This window comes from Mustela lutreola, chromosome 7, assembly GCF_030435805.1.
Source record: "Mustela lutreola isolate mMusLut2 chromosome 7, mMusLut2.pri, whole genome shotgun sequence".
Lineage (NCBI taxonomy): Eukaryota > Metazoa > Chordata > Mammalia > Carnivora > Mustelidae > Mustela > Mustela lutreola.
In genome coordinates, this window is record NC_081296.1 from 33,565,129 (window position 1) to 33,591,418 (window position 26,290).

At 38.6% G+C, this 26,290-nt stretch overlaps 1 protein-coding gene across 9 annotated transcripts in view; it reads right to left on the bottom strand.

Moving 5' to 3' along the window:
• The window catches only part of HERC2 (HECT and RLD domain containing E3 ubiquitin protein ligase 2), a 239,890-nt gene that overhangs the window by 51,953 nt on the left and 161,647 nt on the right, over positions 1-26,290 (bottom strand). For all 9 annotated transcript variants that reach the window (XM_059180258.1, XM_059180255.1, XM_059180256.1 and 6 more), the window contains exons 56-68: positions 25,278-25,453; positions 21,676-21,787; positions 20,117-20,198; positions 19,875-20,018; positions 13,349-13,439; positions 12,862-13,039; positions 12,595-12,676; positions 12,341-12,512; positions 11,012-11,156; positions 9,797-10,022; positions 6,758-6,929; positions 5,147-5,336; positions 4,493-4,633 (exon numbers count right to left, since the gene is read on the bottom strand). In XM_059180258.1, coding sequence (XP_059036241.1) covers positions 4,493-4,633; positions 5,147-5,336; positions 6,758-6,929; positions 9,797-10,022; positions 11,012-11,156; positions 12,341-12,512; positions 12,595-12,676; positions 12,862-13,039; positions 13,349-13,439; positions 19,875-20,018; positions 20,117-20,198; positions 21,676-21,787; positions 25,278-25,453 — 1,911 coding nt within the window. The remainder of the gene's footprint in view (positions 1-4,492; positions 4,634-5,146; positions 5,337-6,757; positions 6,930-9,796; positions 10,023-11,011; positions 11,157-12,340; positions 12,513-12,594; positions 12,677-12,861; positions 13,040-13,348; positions 13,440-19,874; positions 20,019-20,116; positions 20,199-21,675; positions 21,788-25,277; positions 25,454-26,290) is intronic.

Sequence of the window (26,290 nt, forward strand, 5' to 3'; positions counted from 1 at the left end):
TTAAATATTTTTTAATAGAAAGTTATTCTTTTTATTTATTTTGTTTTCTTTTTTTAATTATGTTGTTAGCCACCAGAGTACATCATTAGTTTTTGATATCATTTACAAAATACCAACAGTATCTGTGAAAAGTATGACTAAACTACAAATCACAATTTATACTTTAACCAAGTTCATAAGGTAGCTTGGAATGAAGTCACACCATGTAAAATCTACCACCCGTCCATAAGACATGCATAGGAATTTCGTAAAACTAAATTTGGAATTTACATATTTTATCTATAGCCTCTCCATAATTATTTCCTAGAATCTCATTTAAATTGACTTGTTGGCTGGTATATAGCACATTAGCCACCTACTCTTTATCCTTGGGTTCTTTGAAAATGAAAATAGATATTCTCCTTTTTACTTTTCATTTACAGTATGTCAGCTAAAACTCATTGCACCTGTGATCATTTTCTTCTTTCCCCTCTTTGGCAGGAGAAAGAAGCTACTTATTTGTCTGCATCACTATCTGTCCCCTGACCTCCTAACGATGTCCCACCCAGGACTGCCCCATCAGAGGGGAAGGACCCCCAGCAGCCCAGCTTCAAGAGGGTTCCGTGACCGTGGCCTTTCTAATCAGCCAAGGTCCATGTGGTCCTCTGCTCTGCAGGGTGATTCTGTTGCTGACCAATTCCTTTGACCTGGAGGATGGCTTTCTGACCACCAGCAACCTGGAGCAGGTGAAGCTACCTGGCATCCACCTTCCCCAGCAAATACAGCGAGGTGCTCCCACAGAAACCATGAAGACATTACTTTTGCGGTGGGAAAGGACAGTACAAGATTCCATGTAATGCCAGAAAACTAAGACCTGGAGCAGAGAACTAAAGTGAAGAGCAGCCGACTGGGGCCTGGGGCCAGACCACGTGCAGTGTGAGGTAGAGCCCTCCTCCATGAAGGTTCTCAAAGCAGACCCAGCCAGGAGAGAAGCCCCCTCACCTTCTGGAGTAACAAACAGACCCAAAGCCCTAATGATCGTAAAAGCACAAACTGCCTCACAGCCTCCTATCTAACACCCTAAGAGCCTCTTGGGAGCTGGCAGTGGGATCTGACTTATAGAAAGGAATAAGAAGACATCAGAGGGGGGAAATTTTGAGCTTAGAGGGAGTGGGAAACACTGAGACCCAGGACCTTCTAGTTTCCCAGACAGAGTCTGGCTCACCAGAGGAAGAACAAGATGCCAAAAGTGCCTTTCTTCTTTTCTCCTACTTTCAGGATCTCAGCAAAACTAGTGCCAACTCTTTCCAGAAACAGCAGTGAACTAGGGGAAGCACAGCCCCACTTAGGAAATTTAAGGGGAATGGGACACATCCAATGTGCAAGTTCCATTGACTTAGGTCCTGGATACCACACTTCTCTGAGCTAGAATAGTTTCTCCCTTTAAAGAAACAGACCCTGCTCCTACCTCTGCATGGAGACCCAGGAAACCCATTAAGTGAAGTTGGTCAGAAATTGTAACATCCCAACATCTCTCTCACTGAAAACCAACAAAAGCATTCAGTGGAATATATTAACCACATATAATACATGTGATTAATACTAGCCTAAAACTAATATGCAAATTACCATGATTTATGAATCATACCAAAACTGAAACATCAGGAATCTAGGGGTATAATAATCTGGATAATGCCTACATCTCATAAATAAATTGGTAGGAAAGAAATTCCTCTCCTACCCAAAAGCAAAAATTTTGAATAATCCAGCATAATTTCTGCATTAAATCCTCACCCTAGGAGACTGCCAAGAAGTTAAATATAGATATCTAATCTATAAATAATATTTTTCATTACCAGAGATGGTTACCAGTAATTTCTATAGGACACATTTTTGTCAGCATAATAAACCAAGAGTTCCAAGTATAATTGAAAATAATGCATATTAAATAGATGTAGGGACTAAGGAGTGTACTTGTTATGATAACCACCAAGTGGAAGTGTTGAATCACTATATTGTACACCTGAAACTGATATTACACTGTATGTTAACTGGAATTTAAATAACAACTTAAAAAATTAAAAAAAGAATGGATATTTGTCCCCAAAGGCAAATATGCTGGCAAGGGAGAGAGTGTTAGCATGTACAATGGCCTGGCATAGGGAGCACCTAAGTGGCTCAGGAAGGTGTCCATATGTGGGGGTGGCTGGTGTGGCCAGCATGGGAGGTGAGAGAGAGGTCACAAATCAAGCAGGTGAAAGGTCATCCTTGCAGAAGTTAGACTGGTTCTGAGTGTCAGAAGCTGTGCAGAGAAAGGAGTGTACCCAGGTGGGGGAGGTGTGGCTACTTATGGGGAACTAAATAAACTGCCAATAACAGGGACCAGGTTTCTCACTTTCAGAGAAGAGAGTTATAAACACAGAGGGGGAGAAAAGAAGAATGAGTCCTGTGCTGTTAGAATTGATTGTATTGTTGTTGTGAACCAGTGGCTCTCAAAATATGCCATTTATAAAGAAATAAATAAGTGTACTTCTCTGTTGTGTATGTATACATACACATACATTCCCTACCTCTGTCCACTTGGAAACAGCAACACCCAAGATCAATGAGCACTTGAAGATCTTGCCTTTTAAATACCACTCTCTACTAAAAAGAACCAAGACCTCCTAGAGAAACATCTGATTTCTGGGCTGGAGGGTAAAACATTTTGTTGAGCTTATCTAGAATCTTGTGTTGTGCCAGAAAGCAAGAAAACACTAAAAAAAATGATGAGAACATCTTAAAGGGGCAGATAAAATTCTATAAAATATTTAAAGAAGAATTAATATTAATCCTTCAAACTCTTTAAAAAACAAAACAAAAGATAGGGGCGCCTGGGTGGCTCAGTCATTAAGCATCTGCCTTCTGCTCAGGTCATGATCCCAGGATCCTGGGATAGAGCCCTACATCAGGCTCCTTGCTCAGTGGACAGCCTGCTTCTCCCTCTCCCTCTGCTGCTACCCCGACTTGTGCACGCACATGCATTCTCTCTCTCTCTGTGTCTCTGTCAAATAAATAAAATCTTAAAAAAAAAAAAAATGAAGGAAGACTGCCCAGCTCATTCTATGAGGACAGGATTACTCTAATACCCAAACCAGGCAAAAACATCACAAGATAACTACAGATTAGTATTCCTTATGAACACCGGTATAAAAATCCTCAACAAAAGAGCAAATCAATCCAGCAACGTATAAAAAGGATTACACATTTCAAATACAGAAAGAGACAGAGCAAGCATAAATTCCGTGGTGTTGGACTGAAACTGAAAATAGTAGTTTGAACTATTCATGGTTTTTATTATAAAGATAAGATGCTGAAGTAGAAAAAAAATGTGCATATGCATGCATGCTTGCTGAGAAGGTGTAAACCATGGACATCTGGTAGCAACTAACTTACCAAGTTTCCAGATCTTGTTTCTAAATTCTATGATCCACTAAAAGGAACCAGGGCTCCTTGGAGAAATGGAGGATTCCAGAGCAGGGAGAGGGTAAGTTAAAGTCTGGAACACGTTTTTGCGCCAAAAAGTAAATAAGTGTTCAAACAACTATGGGGACATATCAGGAGGACAAATGAACCAGCCAGAAAGGGATCCCCATGGCCATGTCTGGTACAATTTGGGTGTCAAATGATTACAGTAATGGATGTCATTATTTGAGTAAAGTACGATCCCATGATTCCATACCAACATAGATGGATGGATAGATAGACAGACAGACAGATGAAGATGAGAAGGGAAAGTTCTCACAGAAGAACAGCAACAATTATGTTCAAAAATGAATGATGAAATTTGCAAAATCACCATGTGACAACTACCACAGTAATAATGGATTCAGCTAGAATCATCAATAGATACTAAAAACTGGTGGGTAAAATAGGAGGAAAAAGGTACTTACAGGTATTTATAGTCTCAAAGTATCTCCCCATGAATACATCCTAACCCACTTTTATTAACTTCTGGTGGAAAAACCTGGCAGACGCTCTTGACCAAGCAATAAGAATTAATATCACCAGACTCAGCAAATAAACAATGCACACACATCAATAGGATGCATTGAAAAGAACTCTACATCCTTCCTGTAGTATCCATCCAAAGGAAGAATTAAAAAATGTCCCATACTGAATACTAAAGAGACAACAGTCAACCCTGAATTGCGTTCTAGACCTATAAAGAATACTATTAGGACAATGAGCAAAATCTGATTAAATCTGTGGATTAGAAAGTAATCTGGATCAGTGTTAATGCCCTGACACACTGAAGCCTTGGGGATGAATGGGGACTGTGCCCTGCAGCTACCCACCAATGGTTCAGAAATGCCAACAGCTAGAGAACCTAGGTGAATAGTATATGTAAGTATAATGTGCTATAATTCTATGTACTACTTCTCCAACTTTTGTGTGCATTTAAGATTATTTCAGAGTCCAGCAAATTTAAGATTATTTCAAAATAAAATGTTAAAGAAGAAAGCTCCTTGACCTCTTTGGTTTTTGTCATAGTTTCTGCAATGATGCTGGCAGCTCCTGGGTCGTCCGTCACTGGGATAAATGGTCGAGAAGAAGCTGAGGAAGCAGATGGGGTCACTGCAGAGGGGGTCACAGCATCCTCAGAAGATATCATCTAGTTTAAAAGTATACAGGAAGAGGAAAAACTGAGCGGTGTGGCAAACCTCCTACACAACTCCAAAAAGCTTTCCCTCAAACCACTTAAGCCAGAGGTTAACAAGGTGCTTCCACCATCCTGGGGTACAGGCAGCCCTCCAAAGTCAAACACATTAATATTTCCATGAAAACCTATTAATATTCACAAAAGGCCACATGAAGAAGATTAGAAATGAGTTCGCATCTCTTCAAGTTGGGTCTTCCCCAAAAATAAGTTACAAAAACTCTTGGCCTTCAGAGCTTTAATGTTCCAGAATCATGGATAAAGGACTGTGGACTTGTATTTCACAACTTTTTAAAAAATTTAAGGTATTTCTATTTAAACATGATAAAGATCCTTTTAAAATTGCATATTTTTAAATTCAATCCAAAAATCACAGCAGTAGGAACAAAAGCAGTCTGAATTAATAATACTTTCCTAAACACAAAGTTTGATCTAATGTTGCATTATTGTTTCACTATTTATTTTTACCTCTCCTCTCTTTTCTTGCCATGGATTTGGACTCAGTCTGTCTTCAATATCAATAGCCAGCACACATTCCTCTCCGTTCACAGGACTGGCCATAGCAGATGCATCAGAAGGAGGTGCCGAGGAGGAAAATGAAGGACACTCCACCGGGGCAATCATGCCAGCTGGCATCAGGGCCCCAACCACCGCATCTCTGTCAGGAGAGAAAGCCAGGCCTGTGGTGAACTGCCCTTCACCAATGCAGGAAAGAAGACCCAGGAGTAGGGACGAACACTTACTGAGTGACTCCCTCATTTTTATAGGATACACATAAAGCAGTTCTGGGAAAATACTAAACCAATATTCATCAGCTAAAAGCTACAATGTTTACTTATGATCTTATGACCTTGGTAATCACAGGTGAAAAAATACCAAATATAAAAATCAGACCAGAATAAACCCCCAGATTCCCTTGAGAAATCTTCTAGGATTGTTAGAGCCTGAGGATAATGTTTTATTTACTAAAAGCTGTGTATCAAAGATGCCTACATAAGGCAGCTAAGACTAAATGTCCTCTCAGTGACACAGTTGGCCTTCAGTATGAAACTAATGTTCCTGTGTAATTTATTTCTACTCATCAGGCCTATAATCATGGGAGATGAGCAACTAACTCAGACAGAAAATAGCAGCAAAATGTTGAAAAAGATAGCATTATTAAAAATCTGTTTATCCAGGGCGCCTGGGTGGCTCAGTTGGTTGGACGACTGCCTTCGGCTCAGGTCATGATCCTGGAGTCCCGGGATCGAGTCCCACATCAGGCTCCCAGCTCCATGGGGAATCTGCTTCTCCCTCTGACCTTCTCCTCGCTCATGTTCTCTCTCACTGTCTCTCTCTCAAATAAATAAATAAAAAATCTTTAAAAAAAAAAAAAAAAAAAATCTGTTTATCCAGTGTTTGAGTGAAGGAAATGACAAGTGGTCTTAAACATCACTGTATAGTTTTATCAGTTATTTCTTCCTCTCATTCCTCAAATAGTGATGCTTAAAACTTACTGGCCATAAAAATAAAAAATGATTTTTAATTTGGATTTCTTTTTTTTTTTTTTTTTTTGAGAGAGAGAGAGAGAGAGAGAGCAAGCAGGGGTGGAGGAGGGGTAGTAGGAGAGGAAGAGAGAATCTTAAGCAAGCTCCACACCCACCACTCCAATTTGGATTCCTGATTCATATTTCAACCCCCATTAAAAAAAGCACAGGGGTGCCTGGGTGGCTCAGTTGGTTACATGTCTGACTCTTGATTTCGGCTCAGGCTGTGATCTCAAGGTCATGAGATCAAGCCCCATGTTCTCAGGCTCCATACTCAGCAGGGAGTCTGCTGGAGATTCTTTCTCTCTGCCCCTCCCTCTGGCCCTCTCTCCCCACAAATGCATATGTGTTCTCTCATGTTCTCTCTAAAATAAATAAACAGATCGTAAAAAAAATAAAAAAAAAAATCACCATTCACGAAGGGTATATGATCTAAAACTCACAGTATTTAAAGACAATACTATAACATTCTCTGAGACATATAATCAACCAAAAATACAAAACCCAAAGTTTAAATAACTGCAGGATTTCAAAAGCTAGTCAACAAGCCTACCTGGCATACATGATTTGCAATGCTGTAAGTATATGAGATAAGGCCTGCTGTTTGGCCAGATTTCCATCCAATGACAGGAGAATCTTGGCAAGAGAAGGGCGATTTGGCTTAGAATTATTTGCACCACTGATTTTATTGCTGGCAGCAGAAGAATCAGCATCTGAAGGCACACCTGAAAAAGGAAAATAAAATTTGGGATCAATTTTAAAGATCAGAGTTTGCTCTATTCCTATTTGACCTTTCCAGTTTATTTCTAAAACACACTCCAATCTTCATTTTGCTATTTCACAGATTAAGTATTAGGTTAATGGTCTTCCAGAGTAAAAACAAAAACAATAAATAAACAATAAAAACAAAAACAATAAACCTATTTACTTCTATAAAAAAGTTATTTTCATCAAAGCTTCATTGTTTAGCTACAAAAAAAAAAAAAGTGATTAAAATATAGTGACTACCCGTATTTACTTACCACTGAAATGCAAGACAAAAAAAACACAAAACAATGGAAAGAAGACAAAATGTTCACCAACGAACAGTCTTACTAGACACATGATCCAGGTCATCACTGCCCTAAGAGTTCGCAGGCTTCAACCAAGGGAAGGGAACCAGGTGGAGCTCAGTGGTCTATATGAGTAAAGGAGGAACAGCTCTGGGGAGAGAGGCCAGTGTGGTCAGAGTTCACAAAACAGAAGCAGAGAAGACACAGTTGCCCAGATAAGTGCGCCAGGGAGTTATGCAGGTACTCTCACTCCCACAGCTGAGGATGCAGCAAAAGGTGCCTACATGAGAGGAAGTTCCCAAAGACAAAGAAAGAACTACATGAAAGTACTACAGACCCCACACACAGGCTGGAAGAATGCAGAGGAACCAGCATAGCAGTTGCTCCTGTCAGCCAGACATGAAGACCTCATTTTTCTCACAATGTCTTGTCTCAGTGGTGGGGAATTATTAGTCTCAGACTAATATCAGGTCTGAAGCCACTAAACAAATCCAAAGCCAAGACCCAAAAGGAACAAAATGTTATAGAGTAACTTAACCGTAAGCTAAAGAAGATTTACAGACAAACAAAAATCTCCAGCAGGCATTTTTTTTTTTTATTTGACACAGAGAGAGAGATCACAAGTAGGCAGAGAGGCAGAAGGGGGGGGGGGGAGCAGGCTCTCCGCTGAGCAGAGAGCCTGATGCAGGGCTCAATCCCAGGACCCTGAGACCAGGACCCGAGCCAAAGGCAGAGGCCCAACCCACTGAGCCACCTAAGCGCCCCTCCGGCAGGCAATTTTATAAAAATTGACAAGCTTATTCTAATACTCAAAACAGCATTTGAAAAAGAACAAAGTTAAAGAATTACCACAGCCTGAATTTGGGTCTTTTATGAAGTTATAATAATCAAAATATTGTGGTATTGGCAACAAAATACAAAAATAAGTCAACAAAACTGAGCATCCAGAAATAGATCCATAACATGCAAAGACAACTGATTTTTTACAAAGGTGCAAAAAGCAACTCAACAGAGAAAGGATAGTTTTCTTAAGTAAATGAAACTGGAACAACTGGATATCCACACACACACACACACCTCCACCAAAGAATTCAGTACACATCTCACACAATATATAAAATTTAACTTGAGATCAAGCATAGATTTAAATATCTAAAACTCTAGAACTTATATAAAAAAATACAGGAAATGAACTTCTGATTTTGAGTACACAAAGTCTTTTTAGATGTAACCCCAAAGTATGAGCCATTAAAAAAATGGACTTTATCAAAATTAAAAATTTCTGCTCTTTAAAATTCACTTGTGGAGAGAATGAGAAGATAAGCAACATTGGGAGAAAATATTTACAAGCCACATATCTGACAAAAGACTTGTACCCAGAATATATAAAGAACACTCAACACTCAATAAGAAAACAACCTAGTTTTAAATGTAGGCACAAAGATAGGAATAGACACTACCAAAAAACAAAACAAAACAAAACAAAAAAAATAACACCATATTTGGATGATAAATACACATGATGCTCAACATCATTAGTCATCAGGGAAATGCAAAGTAAAACCACAATGAGATACCACTATATATCTACACAAATCTTAAGTTCAAATCATAAAGACTGACCAAACCAAGGGTAGACAAAAATATGGAGTGAGCTGGAGCTTTGGAACAATGACTTTACAAAAACAGTCTGTAGGATTCTTGAGAAGATAAACCTATACCTACCATATGATTTAACCATTCCTCTCCTAGATATTTACCCTAGAGAAATCCAAGTATAGGTCCACATAAAGACTTGTACATGAATGTTCATAGCAATTTTATTTGTAAAGCCAAAAACTGGGAACAACCTCAAAGTCCACCCACAGGCAACTAATAACAAACTGAAGTACATCCATAAGTGAAATACTACTTGACAAAAAAGAAAAGAATGAGTTATTAGTATATGCAACATGAATGAATTTCAAAATAATGATGCTGAATGGAAAAAGTGAGATTTAAAAAGTACCCACTGTATGATTCCATTTATATAAAACTCTTAAAAATACAAACTTACATACAGTGTCAGAAAGCAAGTCAAGGGGTTGTAGGAGAAAGAGAGGCTGAGAAGGGGCACAAAGAATATGTATATTTTCACTTATCTTGACTCAGTGATGCTTTCACAGGTGCACACATGTCAAAGCTCATGGAAATCACACTTTAAATATGTAAGGTTTGTTGAATGTCAATTATATCTGAGTCAAGCTGCTAAAAATACCAAGTAGCCCAGCCCAGCACAGTGCTTATGTATGTCAAGTAGTTATTATACAGCACTGCCAGAGGTGACCTGATCATAATATAAGAATCAGCATCATACTTCCTTTCAAAATTCTCCTTCCAGCACGCAAAAAGCAAAGAACCATGGTTATTTTGTGACCCTAGTACAGAATGCAGTTAATGCAGTGCTACAACCTCTAATCTGGTGGTCTTATTAAATATTCTAACTATGATGTTCTTGTACCCTACAGAAATATCTTATACTAAATACAAATCTGTGTTACCTAAATAGGAAGCACCTAAAGGGTCTCTTGCAGTCTGAAAGAGAACGGGCTCATGGACAGAGGGTGTTGCCACATCAACGGTAGTCCATGCCACACTGTGTGAAGACCCACAAGCCACTCGTGTGATCTTCTGGCCTTCTAAGCCTTGCACAAGTGTAGGCTTTCTATTAACTGTGGTCGTGCCATTGCCCTGTTGGCCATGGTCGTTATCTCCCCAAGCATAAACCTGTTACAGGGAACAAAAACAGAATTTTTCAACATTTGAGAACATTGTCTTTAAATTTACTTCAAAATTCTCTCCAATAACTATAAGTAAGTATTTATTTACTATCAATCCAATAAATTTATCTGTGCTGTTTTATTTTAGGAAACAGGGAGATTCTCCTCTTCAACTAAGTTCAATACTTATTTATTTTCCTTTGTTTTGCAAAGCAAAGTGATCAAAAACAATATGCTCACTTTTCATGTAATTTACTTCTTGGCTTTACAGATTTAGAAGGAAGAATTTATTTTTAATTCATTTTGATTAAAAAAAAACAAACAGTGTGCTCTTGTTGCAATGAGCACTGGATGTTATATGTAAATGATGAATCACTAAATTCTACTCCTGAAACCGATGTTACACTATATGTTAACTAACTAGAACTTAAATAAAATTTGGGGGGAAAAAATGTGCTAATTTGTTGTCATAAATGAATTTTTAAAATATAACATAAGCCTAAAATATATATATATATATTTATAAATATATATATATTTATATTTATATTTATAAATATATATATATTTATATTTATATTTATATTTATTTATTTATAAAACATAAGCCTGTCATGATATGGATTCTCAAAGCAGAAGAATGAGTAATACTTGTCATGGATGACTTTATTTCTAAAATGACGAACATATCTCTCAATTGGTTATCAATTTCTCAAGTAAAACACTGTTAATACCTTAGCAGTAGGAGCTTCAATGACAATAATCTTTTCATATTTTTCATGTGGACTTTAAAATAGGAAAGCCCACCACTTTACAACATCTGTCAGTCAACAACTCTTCAATTTACCAGGTGTTCCTGCCTAAGCTGACAACTGGGCAGACATACACAAGAACAAAACGGGTACAGCCTGTCCTCCTGGTTCTTTAAGTACTAAGACTCACTTCATTTCATCATGAATTATATTTTCAACACAAGGACTTGTCATCTTAGCTTACCTGCCCTGCATCTGTGACTGCCAGGCAGTGCAGGGCCCCAACAGCCACATGCACAATCTTCTTCCCTCTCAGCCCTTCCACCACCTGTGGCTTCCGTACGTGCACATCAGAGCCATGGCCCAATCTGAAGTAATCCCCCTTCCCCCTGCAAGGAGGTCAAGAGTGTGCATTTTAATATATGGCTACCATCTAGCAATGTTCCACAGGAAGACACTCATTTGTTTACAGCATTAGAGCCAGCTCATTAACATCACATACAGTGCCCATAGTCTCTGAAATTATGTTATAAAATAGTATATCATTAATTCAAATTAATTCTTTAATTCTACAGCAAGATCCTTAATGTGTGCTGTATAAACTTAAGTTACTGATGTAGGTCAATTCTTCCTTAAGCTGCCTCTGAGATACATTACTCAAGTTAAGGCCCATCACATTGTCACAAGGTCAGCTGGTTGTCCCTCTCCTTTTAAGTTTAATAAAATAAGCTTTCACAAGAAAGGCATGGACTTTTTAAGGATCAAAGAAATCAGAAGTCTGCTTTCTGCCCAATTGATCGCTAGTCTTCTGGCATGGTAAGAAAGAAGAAACCTTCTACATAAATCTCACCTAAACAGGGAAGACAACCAGCTGGGCTAAAATTTCTCTAGTCTTCATTTCCAAATGACCCAGTTACAAGAAAAATTTCTTATTATAATACTGTCACTAATCCCAACTTGAAATACATAAAAGAAAAAAGATGCTGGATGTAAGAAAATGAAGGTTTGGGGCACCTGGGTAGCTCAGTTGTTAGGTGTCTGCCTTCAGCTCAGGTTATGATCCCAAGATCCTGGGATCGAGCACTGCATCAGGCTCCCTGCTTGACGGGGAGTCTGCTTCTTCCTCTCCCACTCCCCCTGCTGTGTACCTGCTCTTGCTGTTTCTCTCTCTTCGTTATTTCTTTTTTAAAGATTTTATTTACATATTTAAAAAAAAAAGATTTTATTTATTGATTTGACAGAGAGACAGAGATCACAAGTAGGCAGAAAGGCAGGCAGAGAGAGAATCAGGCTACCCACTGAGCAGGGATCCCACTTTGGGACTCGATCCCAAGACCCTGAGATCATAACCTGAGCTGAAGGCAGAGGCTTAACCCACTGAACCACCCAAGTGCCGCTCTCTCTCTTTCTAATAAATAAACAGAATCTTGAAAAAGAAAAAAAGAAAGAAAAGAAAAGAAAAGAAAATGAAGGTTTAACCATCCCTGCCGGGGGGATGGGACACAGGGCAGAAGCTCCACCACTGTCTCACATGGACACATACACCCTGATGGGTGACAGAGAGTTTACATACCATGTCCACACCACTCCTGACTTGGTGAGAGCCAAGGAGAACTGAGCTCCACATTCGATCTGACACACTCCCTGTCCATTCAGTCTCTCAATGTTCTGGGGAATATTACAGCCTTCACTTCCTCCCCGGCCCAGTTTTCCAAAGTCACCATCACCCCAGGAAAATACTAAACCTAGGGTTAAAAAATGCATACTTCAGGCCAGTGCTTCATGATGTTCCTACCCACCCAGATAAAGAGTCAGGTAGGAGCTTACCTTCATCAGTCAGAGCCAGGGTCTGTGCATCTCTACTTCCACATGCAACCTGGATTACTCTGTGACCAAGAAGGACTTTCACCTACTCAATTACAAATTTAAAAACAGAATCAAGCACAGGCACTGAGAAAACAAAGGAAATTTTTTCCACAGACTGAAAGCCAATAATGCACATGTCTTTATGAACTTTCCTAGACTCGAAGCTTATCTTCCTTGAAATCAGCAGATGGTAAGCTTTCTGTAAGCAACAAAAATGTGTATAATCACCATTTTGGGCTTCAGTTGTGTTGTATTATCCCCATGTCCCAACCGGCCGTACTCTCCAAGGCCCCAGGTGTATAGCTCCCCACTGGATGTGAGGGCTGCGCTATGTGAGCTCCCACAGGCAATATCCCGGATACGCTTGGTTTTCAAGGCCTCAATAAGCCGTGGCTTGTCACAGTTCCTAAAACAAGATTAAATAATATTCCCTAAAATCAATCCAATCATTTTTAAAGAAGAAAAAAAGGACATCTACACTGGTCCACATTTAGTCAAAACAACATCTGCAGATCAACTTAACTATCAAACATTAAAACAGATCATGTGAGGCCAAATCACATTCATAGATAATTTTAACAGATATATTTTTAGGTTCCATTTTCAAAAATGACCTATCCTATTTAATTTTCTGAAAAATAACTACCACAAAGATAATCACTATTATCATCAGTAACCTCGTCTCATTAGCAAGTAATGAAGAAAACATTCTTACATTCTGCTGAAGTGTCCAAGTTTGCCATCGTCACCTTCACCCCAGGAAAACACTTTCCCATCAACAGTTAAAGCCGTAGCATGGCGGCCACCTGCAACATTCAGACAGATATGTGCTGCCAAATTTAGTTTACAAGAAGTTCACAGCATTATTACTTTACTCTGCCTGACATGCAGCATTTGCTCAATGAATATGTGTTCAACAAATGAGTAGATAGGATTAGCTTTTCAGGGCGACAAATACATAAAGTCAGTAAACGTTAAGTAAACTACAAAGTTTAAATCCTAGAATGAATTTTACTCGTAAAGAGGCAGCAAAATATAAAATCAACAAGTCAGGAAATGACAGATGCTGGTGAGGATGCGGAGAAAGGGGAACCCTCCTACACTGTTGGTGGGAATGCAAGCTGGTGCAGCCACTCTGGAAAACAGCATGGAGGTTCCTCAAAATGTCGAAAATAGAACTGCCCTAAGACCCAGCAACTGCACTACTGGGTATTTACCCTAAAGATACAAACGTAGTGATCCAAAGGGGCACATGCACCCGAATGTTTACAGCAGCAATGTCCACAAGAGCCAAACTATGGAAAGAACCTAGATGTCCATCAACAGATGAATGGATCAAGAAGATGTGGTATATATACACAATCGAATACTATGCAGCCATCTCAAGAAATGAAATCTTGCCATTTGCGACAACATGGATGGAACTAGAGCGTATCATGCTTAGCGAAATAAGTCAAGCAGAGAAAGACAACTATCATATGATCTCCCTGATATGAGGAAGTGGTGATGCAACATGGGGGCTTCAGTGGGTAGGAGAAGAATAAATGAAACAAGATGGGATTGGGAGGGAGACAAACCATAAGTGACTCTAAATCTCACAAAACAAACTGAGGGTTGCTGGGGAAAGGGGGGTTGGGAGAAGGGGGGTGGGGTTATGGACATTGGGGAGCGTATGTGCTTTGGTGGGTGCTGTGAAGTGTGTAAACCTGGCATTCACAAACCTGTACCCCTGGGGATAAAAATATGTTTATAAAAAATAAAAATAAAAAAAAAAAGAGGCAGCAAAATAGTACCATGTTTAATAATGGGGTTCCTGTTATGTTAAATATATAAAAGATCAAAATTCAGACAGAAAAAAGTAAAAATAAGTACATTTATGACTAGGCAAATTATCAAATACACTGGCAATTAAGCTTTAGAGAAATGTACACCAACTGTGGAGCTATTTAAGCAAAAGCGCCATCAATCACAATTAATGCATTATACCCATTCTTTCATGGTCATGCTCTTCCCCAGTATAGACCATTCTTCCAGTCCATCTAGTCTGCCCCAAGACTGAAGTACACTATCTTTATTGGTGTTTTCTCTCTGCCACCTGTGTCCCTGCCAACTCCTGGGCTCTCAGTCCCACAAATCATTCATTCTCCCCTATTCTTTACAACAGACCCCACACTAATGAGAGTAACAATGTGCTCAGCTAAAAACTCCCTTGCCCAAAAAGGATGGTGACAGAGATCCAACAGAAGTGAGCTAGGCTTCCTAAAAAGCCCTTTAAAGGGGCTAAGTGGGCTAAGGAAACATCTGTGCTCACCTAGACAGAGCTTTATGGCCATCTATCAACAAAGGTGGAAAGAAAGACCAAATGGCACTTGTGTTCCTCATGGGCACAGAGCTACCGTACTAGTCCAGGAGCCCACCCCCAGACTTATACAAAGAAGAAAAGCAAAATTCTATCTTGCTCAAGCCTCTACTGTTTAGACCTGCTTTGATATGGGGTTAAACCCAAACCTACTCAGTGCAGACGTGAAGTGAGTTTTATACCTAATTTAGTTCCATTCCTCAGAGGCCTACCATAGTGCTTTGAAATAATTCTCAGTAAAGGTTTCCTAAACTGAGAGAGGGTGATTTTTTTTTTCCACAGGATCTTTCTTATCACTGGGGTTCACAGACACTTGAGAAATCTGATGAAAGTTACAGGCTCTTTCCCCAGAAAAATAACACATATATAAGCAAGGAACATGATGATTTCGAAGATGCCATCAAACAGAGACCACAGCTCTGAGACTGAAAATCAATACCTTGGAGAGGGGGAGTACCTATCACACACCTGGAATGCCAACAACTACTGATCTCTAGAAAGCCTCGTGTGGCAACAATAATTAAATTCTAGACCACCTGGAGATTTACATTATCCAACTTTTATTCTTTTTTTTAAAATTTTTTATTTTTTATAAACATATATTTTTATGCCCAGGGGTACAGGTCTGTGAATCACCAGGTTTACACACTTCACAGCACTCACCAAAGCACATACGCTCCCCAATGTCCATAATCCCACCCCCTTCTCCCAAGCCCCCTCCCCCCAGCAACCCTCAGTTTGTTTTGTGAGATTTAGAGTCACTTATGGTTTGTCTCCCTCCCAATCCCATCTTGTTTCATTTATTCTTCTCCTACCCACTGAAGCCCCCATGTTGCATCACCACTTCCTCATATCAGGGAGATCATATGATAGTTGTCTTTCTCTGCTTGACTTATTTCGCTAAGCATGATACGCTCTAGTTCCATCCATGTTGTCACAAATGGCAAGATTTCATTTCTTTAGATGGCTGCATAGTATTCCATTGTGTATATATACCACTTCTTCTTGATCCATTCATCTGTTGATGGACATCTAGGTTCTTTCCATAGTTTGGCTCTTGTGGACATTGCTGCTGTAAACATTCGGGTGCATGTGCCCCTTTGGATCACTACGTTTGTATCTTTAGGGTAAATACCCAATAGTGCAATTGCTGGGTCATAGGGCAGTTCTATTTTCGACATTTTGAGGAACCTCCATGCTGTTTTCCAGAGTGGCTGCACCAGCTTGCATTCCCACCAACAGTGTAGGAGGGTTGCCCTGTCTCCGCATCCTCGCCAGCATCTGTCATTTCCTGACTTGTTTATTTTAGCCATTCTAACTGGTGTGAGGTGATATCTCATTGTGGTTTTGATTTGTATTTCCCTGATGCCGAGTGATATGGAGCACTTTTTCATGTGTCTGTTGGCCATCTGGATGTCTTCTTTGCAGAAATGTCTGTTCATGTCCTCTGCCCATGTCTTGATTGGATTATTTGTTCTTTGGGTGTTGAGTTTGCTAAGTTCTTTATAGATTTTGGACACTAGTCCTTTATCTGATATGTCGTTTGCAAATATCTTCTCCCATTCTGTCAGTTGTCTTTTGATTTTGTTAACTGTTTCCTTTGCTGTGCAAAAGCTTTTGATCTTGATGAAATCCCAATAGTTCACTTTTGCCCTTGCTTCCCTTGCCTTTAGCGTTGTTCCTAGGAAGATGTTGCTGCGGCTGAGGTCGAAGGGGATGCTGCCTGTGTTCTCCTCAAGGATTTTGATGGATTCCTTTCGCACATTGAGGTCCTTCATCCATTTTGAGTCTATTTTTGTGTGTGGTGTAAGGAAATGGTCCAATTTCATTTTTCTGCATGTGGCTGTCCAATTTTCCCAGCACCATTTATTGAAGAGGCTGACTTTTTTCCATTGGACATTCTTTCCTGCTTTGTTGAAGATTAGTTGACTGTAGAATTGAGGGTCTATTTCTGGGCTCTCTATTCTGTTCCATTGATCTATGTGTCTGTTTTTGTGCCAGTACCATGCTGTCTTGATGATGACAGCTTTGTAATAGAGCTTGAAGTCCGGAATTGTGATGTCACCAACGTTGGCTTTCTTTTTCAATATCCCTTTGGCTATTCGAGGTCGTTTCTGGTTCCATATAAATTTTAGAATTATTTGTTCCATTTCTTTTAAAAGATGGATGGTACTTTGATAGGAATTGCATTAAATGTGTAGATTGCTTTAGGTAGCATAGACATTTTCACAATATTGATTCTTCCAATCCAGGAGCATGGAACATTTTTCCATTTCTTTGTGTCTTCCTCAATTTCTTTCATGAGTACTTTATAGTTTTCTGAGTATAGATTCTGTGCCTCTTTGGTTAGGTTTATTCCTAGGTATCTTATGGTTTTGGGTGCAATTGTAAATGGGATGGAGTCCTTAATTTCTCTTTCTTCTGTCTTGCTGTTGGTGTAGAGAAATGCAACTGATTTCTGTGCATTGATTTTATATCCTGACACTTTACTGAATTCCTGTATAAGTTCTAGCAGTTTTGGAGTGGAGTCTTTTGGGTTTTCCACATATAGTATCATATCATCTGCGAAGTGATAATTTGACTTCTTCTTTGCCGATCTGGATGCCTTTAATTTCCTTTTGTTGTCTGATTGCTGAGGCTAGGACCTCTACTACTATGTTGAATAGCAGTGGTGATAATGGACATCCCTGCCGTGTTCCTGACCTTAGCAGAAAAGCTTTCAGTTTTTGTCCATTGAGAATGATATTTGCGGTGGGTTTTTCATAGATGGCTTTGATGATATTGAGGTATGTGCCCTCTATCCCTACACTTTGAAGAGTTTTGATCAGGAAGGGATGCTGTACTTTGTCAAATGCTTTTTCAGCATCTATTGAGAGTATCATATGGTTCTTGTTCTTTCTTTTATTGATGTGTTGTATCACATTGACTGATTTGCGGATGTTGAACCAACCTTGCAGCCCTGGAATAAATCCCACTTGGTCGTGGTGAATAATCCTTTTAATGTACTGTTGAATCCTATTGGCTAGTATTTTGTTGAGTATTTTCGCATCTGTGTTCATCAAGGATATTGGTCTATAGCTCTCTTTTATGATGGGATCCTTGTCTGGTTTTGGGATCAAGGTGATACTGGCCTCATAAAATGAGTTTGGAAGTTTTCCTTCCATTTCTATTTTTTGGAACAGTTTCAGGAGAATAGGAATTAGTTCTTCTTTAAATGTTTGGTAGAATTCCCCCGGGAAGCCGTCTGGCCCTGGGCTTTTGTTTGCGTGGAGATTTTTAATGACTGTTTCAATCTCCTTACTGGTTATGGGTCTGTTCAGGCTTTCTATTTCTTCCTGGTTCAGTTGTGGTAGTTTATATGTTTCTAGGAATGCATCCATTTCTTCCAGATTGTCAAATTTATTGGTGTAGAGTTGCTCATAGTATGTTCTTATAATAGTTTGTATTTCTTTGGTGTTAGTTGTGATCTCTCCTCTTTCATTCATGATTTTATTTATTTGGGTCCTTTCTCTTTTCTTTTTGATAAGTCGGGCCAGGGGTTTATCAATTTTATTAATTCTTTCAAAGAACCAGCTCCTACTTTCGTTGATTTGTTCTATTGTTTTTTTGGTTTCTATTTCATTGATTTCTGCTCTGATCTTTATGATTTCTCTTCTCCTGCTGGGCTTAGGGTTTCTTTCTTGTTCTTTCTCCAGCTCCTTTAGGTGTAGGGTTAGGTTGTGTACCGGAGACCTTTCTTGTTTCTTTAGAAAGGCTTGTACCGCTATATATTTTCCTCTCAGGACTGCCTTTGTTGTGTCCCACAGATTTTGAACCGTTGTATTTTCATTATCATTTGTTTCCATGATTTTTTTCAATTCTTCTTTAATTTCCCGGTTGACCCATTCATTCTTTAGAAGGATGCTGTTTAGTCTCCATGTATTTGGGTTCTTTTCAAACTTCCTTTTGTGGTTGAGTTCTAGCGTTAGAGCATTGTGGTCTGAAAATATGCAGGGAATGATCCCAATCTTTTGATACCGGTTGAGTCCTGATTTAGGACCGAGGATGTGATCTATTCTGGAGAATGTTCCATGTGCACTAGAGAAGAATGTGTATTCTGTTGCTTTGGGATGAAATGTTCTGAATATATCTGTGATGTCCATCTGGTCCAGTGTGTCGTTTAAGGCCTTTATTTCCTTGCTGATCTTTTGCTTGGATGATCTGTCCATTTCAGTGAGGGGAGTGTTAAAGTCCCCTACTATTATTGTATTATTGTTGATGTGTTTCTTTGATTTTGTTATTAATTGGTTTATATAGTTGGCTGCTCCCACGTTGGGGGCATAGATATTTAAAATTGTTAAATCTTCTTGTTGGACAGACCCTTTGAGTATGATATAGTGTCCTTCCTCATCTCTTATTATAGTCTTTGGCTTAAAATCTATTTGATCTGATATAAGGATTGCCACTCCTGCTTTCTTCTGATGTCCATTAGCATGGTAAATTCTTTTCCACCCCCTCACTTTAAATCTGGAGGTGTCTTCGGGCTTAAAATGAGTTTCTTGGAGGCAACATATAGATGGGTTTTGTTTTTTTATCCATTCTGATACCCTGTGTCTTTTAACAGGGACATTTAGCCCATTCACATTCAGGGTAACTATTGAGAGATATGAATTTAGTGCCATTGTATTGCCTGTAAGGTGACTGTTACTGTATATGGTCTCTGTTCCTTTCTGATCTACCACTTGTAGGCTCTCTCTTTGCTCCAACTTTTATTCTTAATAATTAAGTAAACTTGAAAAAGAATATAAAGGCACCCTAGAGAAAATTATCTAAAGGCTGCAATTATTTGCAGAGCATGAGCAACAGATTTATCTGCATATGAGTGCCAACTCTGGTGTGTTACCTGAATGAACAGCCACCTTCTTGACCACATAACTGCTAAGAGCTGTGATCTGCCGAGGAATGGGCACAGTCCCACTAGAGATGCCCAGCCCCAGTCGGCCATTCGTAGCTTCTCCACAGGCATATACCTTCCCTTCCACAGTCACTGCAAAGAACAAGAGAAAGGACAAGACTCACTTCTCACAAGATGTTTTTGGTGGTAAGCATAATTTATAAAAATTTTTAGTACAAGAATAATCATACCTGCAAACAAACTTTTAGAACCACCAGCCACCTGTACCACATTCAAAGCAGACAGGGTCTCAGAGAATGAAGGAACCTTTATCTAGAACAGGATTTTATTTTGTAAGCAAAAGAAGGAAAAAGATCATTTTATTTATGTTTTTAGAATTACAAGTATCCTTATTACAAGGAATATATAAGAAATTACCATTAATTTACATGGTTATATTAACCAAAGAAGTTCTCTTCTCTTAGAGATACACTAAAGTATTCTAAGGAGGAAATAATATATTGAGATGTACTTTGCGGGGGGGGGGGGGGGGTGTAAATAAATAAATAAAATAAAGACCAAAAATGTGACCCTCTACTATTAATTGTTGAAGCTGGTACAGTAACATGAGGACTCAGGTCCCTAGTCTTTCTACCTGCTATATTTAAACAGCTCCATAATAAAAGGTGAAAAATAAAACATACATAATGTAAAGATATAACCAAGCATCTGGTAAACTACATTTTATTTCAGGTGTTGTCCTACTCATTCTTATTGATTCTGATATCTCTAAGAAATTATACACTTCAACTTCCCATTATAGATGGGTGTGACTTAATTTAAAATTCATAAAACCCTTGTCTAAGAAACCCTTTATGATTCCTAGAAATTATCGGATAGTCACCACTACAGTACAAGAAAGAATCATCATCCCAACCAAAGAACGCCAAATCTATCCTTCATGTGTAAACTCCAACAAAGGGCCATGTACCTCAGGATCACCCAGGCAGCCCTGCACTATCACAACTGAGACTCCAGACCTTACTGCCCCCTACCCACCGCCAAATGGAGTCTAGGGGCCTTAAAACATAAATGCAGTCAAGGCTGTTCAAATAAAGATGAAAATCTTTCTTTTCTTGAAAGGAAAGACTTAAAATGAGTTCTAACTTTCCTTCTCAGCTTCTCAGCAATGCAGATAATAAGGGTGGGTGAAGTCTCACAGAATACTAAAAGGAAGCAGAGACACTTACTGAAGAGAAACTGTGTCTAGGCACTAAAACTTGGAGGAATTTGTTTTGTGGCACCTCAGTAAAGAGACACTAAGTAACATAATGGATACTGAATTCAACACTGGTTCAAATGCATCATTTGTTGTATCTACTCTTTAAATGATATCTTGCCCATCTTCATACCACCATGACATTTTTTTATACTTTATTCTGTTCATGGTAAGCAAAAGAGCTTACTGTACCGATGGGAAAATAAATATAATTAAAGTCTATAATTTTCATCTATATGCTTGTCAAATCTTTTCAACACTGCATTTTGTAGTTTATAGAACAACTAAAATGCACTATTTTCCAATGACAGAGGCTTTAACTGAAACTAATTTGATAATGTCTGCAAGTTCAAATTAAGCATTTCTTCAGAAAAGTCAATTTAAAACACAACTTACAGAAGGTAAACCACCATAAAAACCTTAAAGAGGTCTGATTATTATTAAGCCTCTCTAGAACAAAGGCACCAACAATCCTTCTCAATCATGTGATTACAGATGACATAGAAGAAGTGGGGGGGGGGGGGAGGATACCTTAGAGCCCTTCAGGCCGCCCAGCTGGTCCTTGTCATTCAGTCCCCAAACAAACACTTTGGTTCTTATCATAGCTGCTGATTCCAGCCCTGCAGCTTTCTTTCTAATAAGGCTAACCAAACAAAAGAGACAAAAACAGAGGTCATTCAACATAAAATATTTTTTTTTAAACAAAAAGGAAAGCAACCTCAAGCAAGCAGTTTGTAGAATACTATCAAAAATTCTAAAAGCTTTGTTTTAATATAATGAAACCTCAAGTAAATACACAAGTTAGTGTACCAGAGGGTCAAAATTTCTAGATACCAGCATGCTACCTTTTAATACTATAATTTAACTCTAGCCTTGTTTTTGGTGGAGACCATTCTATGACAGACTGCGCAGCTCTTTTCTTCTTATACACCAAGCTGAACACCACAGCTGTTTTACTGATTCATAGATATTTCCACCCAATGCGTCAAAACATAGCTACTACAGATGTTAAATGCAGAGAACACTAATTAAACAGGACTCACCAATGGACCTGGCATTTTGACAATGTCATTAAACCTAAACATCTGGTCATTTTTTTCCTCTCACACGAACTAATAAAATAGATACAACCATACAATTTTTGAGGTACTCTAACATATATATATATGCCCCAAACCAAAATGCAATTTTCTTCCTTCACACCCTCTGCCCACCATATAGGCCAGCTGGGCTAGATCTCCGTTACTTCCTTTCTCTCCTGAGAGGCCTGCCTCACACCCCAAGGCTTTTGAAGCATAGCTCTGGCAGCTGGCTCCCACCACCTTGCTCATTCCATCTCCTGACCTGCCCTCAATGGGGTGGAAGTTTAATCAACAGAGCACTCTAATTCTTGAACTTGAGACCACCAAGTACATGGGACAGTGTTAGATTTTCTTGGTTGTTAGTCAGTGCCAGGTACTAAGGAACCTGTATTTGATTTTGTTTGCTTTTGTTCTATTTTTATAAACTAGGATGAACAACTAAAGGCTCCAGAGTCTAGGTTCTAGATGGGTAAGATTTTTTAACATATTATATACTAATAAGTATTTACTTGAAGGGATAAAAATCTTATGATTTGGGGATTAAAATGTAGGAAAATCCTTTCATCTGATACCAGGCACAAGAAAGCAAGTATATGTATATTGTAATTACAGAGCTTCCTCTACTTATAATAGTATTTAACCTAAATAAACTCATTACAAATTGAAAATATCATAAGGTGAAATGTATTTTAAAACTACACCTAATCCGGGCGCCTGGGTGGCTCAGTGGGTTAAGCCGCTGCTTTCGGCTCAGGTCATGATCTCAGAGTCCTGGGATCGAGTCCCGCATCAGGCTCTCAGCAGGGAGCCTGCTTCCCTCTCTCTCTCTCTGCCTGCCTCTCTATCTACTTGTGATTTCTCTCTGTCAAATAAATAAATAAAATCTTTAAAAAAAAAAAAAACAAAAAAAAAAACTACACCTAATCCACTCGACACCATAGCTTAGCCCTGCTCACCCTGAACATGTTGAGAACACTTACATTACTCTACAGTTGGACAAAATCATCTAACACAAAGCCTATTTCATAAATAAGCATTGAATATTGCATGTAATTTCTTAAATACTATCCCGAGAGACGGTATGGTATGAGTACAGAATGGCTGTAATAAGTATATTGGCTATTTACCCTTGTGATTGCAGGATGGGAGCTATATAGCTCATGGCTGCTGTCCAGTATTGTAAGAGAGGATTGTACCACAGATTGCATGGATTTTTCAGGCAAAGATCAAAATTCAAAGTTCAGTTTCTATGGAATGGGTATTACTTTTGCAACTATTGTAAAGTAAAAAACTTGCAAGTCAAATAAATTGCAGACTATCTATACTTGACGTATCTTGTAACACATTTCTGGTCAAAAATATGTATGGGAAACCAAGACTTATATTCAAGATACGTAGTGACTGGTACCATGTCATTGTTAACCAGTCAGAATGGAGGCCAGCAGGTAGTCAGTGTTGGCATACCCCAGTTGTACATGTGCTCTGCAGGAGACTGTATTTGGACAACTTACTCACGCTGCAATTATTAGCAGATAACTATCTGACAAGAAAAGAAAAACCTTACATTCAAATATCTAGAATTCTTTTGTTAATGTATTCAATTAGATAAAAATTTAATCAATGAGTAAACCTCAAACTTTTTTACACTTGATCTTAGCCAAAAGGCCGAGAAGTGATTTTTTGCTTATCTCATATATACATGTATTTATGTATTTGTCCAAATAATTTATGCAGTTAACAAGAACATGCAAACCTATAATCCTTTCTCTTGAAAATCTCAATGATTCATTTAAGTGAACTGGTATTTTCCTTCCTTACATAATGTATATAGGTACTATCAGTTTAAATTATAACATATAGTACAACATATATTCTAGATGAAGTAATGTTACATATACTATTTTCTTTTCAGTTCCAGTGCGAAGTTTCCAAAATAAATCAGGACTGAATCCAAACCCAAGCTTACAGAACCATAGAATAACGTGATTTATTATCTTGTCACCCATTCATGACTAAGAAAATGTGCTTTAATAGCAGTGAGAGGCAGAGCTCCTATTTCTAAAAGAAAGACAACTTACATCACATTCTAGAAAGCACTTAGTGCAAAGGGCAGTGGTCAGAAGAACTCAGCGAGCATGGTACCAGCCTCCTTCATGTATCTACAAGGATCAGGCTACACCAACAGGACAACAGAAACACACATAAACTAACTTTGCATATCCTTTGACTTACCAATTCACTTTTAGCAATTTATCTAGGAAAATACAACTTATCTGAGGAAAGAGATTATCTATGTTGTTTTCTGCTGGGACATGAACAAGGCTCAGAACAATCCCCTGCACATACCTATAAACATCTTAGATTAAAAAAAGCAAATGTGCAGAAACCTGGCAGGTATCTTCCTTCATCCTTGGTATATGTTATTGTCCTGCAAAAAACACCTTTTCCTGCCCATCTGATTTTGAAAACTCTGACTTTTCCTCAAAGTATGCCTTTAGAGGCTGTTTTCCTTGTCCTCCTGACAAATCAATGCTCTTTGGCAGGTTCTCAAAAGACCGTGCACTTCTCCTCCACGCACTTTCCATAGTCGTAAAGCCACTCTGATGTGTGTGAGTTTGTCTTATTTTATTGTGCATATTCACTACAGCATTCAAAGGATGGAAAACAGGGCTTAGTCCACAATAGGTATTCAATAGATGGATGGTGAAGGAATAAATACGGTAATAGTTGTCACTATAGTACTCTTGCAAAATACTGAATTGAGTAAATAAATGAGAACATAAGACAAAATACTGCGCTCAATAAAATTACAAGACAAAAGACTAATGACAGATATTTTGGAGATGAATGTTGCTCACAACTGCACAATAATGTGAATGTACTTAATGCCACAGAACTAGACATTTAAAAATAGTTAAGAGGCTATGTTTTATGTTGTATGTATTTTATCATAATAAAACTACTCTCATTATGAAATACACTCTTATTAAATATTTACTTTTAAAAGTGAGAATTTTGGAATGAGCACCACCAATAACAAATGGCTCTAACCTCCCACTATTGCCTTTTTCGTCTTCTTCCTCTTCATTATCCGAGGCTAAGAAAGGAACTGCTGCCAGATCTTCCTCCTCTGCACGGATCCGTCCCAGCAGGATAAGACCATGGATTTTACAATCAATTCCTGAGCTCCTGCACTGCTTTATAGCAATTTCAATATACCTGTGATACTAGACACAAAAACAGTAAACTAGAGACTTTTTAGAATCAAATACATGAGATCCTTAAACTGGAGACCAGCATATTTGAGACATGGAATGTGTGGAAAGTTAGATGTGTGGAAAGTCTTTTACTTAAATTCTGGAAATAGCAAGCAAGTTAGGCAAAATTAATACAGTCACGATTGAGTACAGATTAAAAGAACTCATTAATCACCAAGTAGGCCTATCCAAGGCATGGGACTCACACTGATTTTCTGACTAAAATGAAACAGTATGATAGTTTTACTGAATGACTGCAAACTTTTCTGTATTAAAGCTTTCTTGAGGGGCGCCTGGGTGGCTCAGTCCCTTCAGCATTTGTCTCTTAATTTCAGCTCCGGTCATTATCTCAGGATACTGAGATTAAGCCCCACACTGGGCTCTGCACTTCAGTTGGATTCTCTCCCTTTTCCCAAGCCTGCTTAGGATTCTCTCTCTCCTTTTCCCTCTGCCCCTGCCTGGCTTGCACTTGCATGCACACGCACATGGGCCCTCTCTTCCTCTCTCTCTCGAGAAAAGAAAAAAAGAAAAAAAAAGCTTTCTTGAATCAAGAAGTATTAGGAAAGATATTAAATGTCAGGTAGTTCAGAGCCTTGATAATTTTTAAAACTAATAAAAATATTCAAATATGTATAAATTAGAGACAATCATACAAAGAGCCCAGCAACACTTTCACCAAGTTTCAAGTTATAAACATATAAGCAATTGTATTCATATTTGGATTATATTAAGAAATTATATTAAGAAAATTCCAGACAGCGGGGTGCCTGGGTGGCTCTGTCGTTAAGCGTTTGCCTTTGGCTCAGG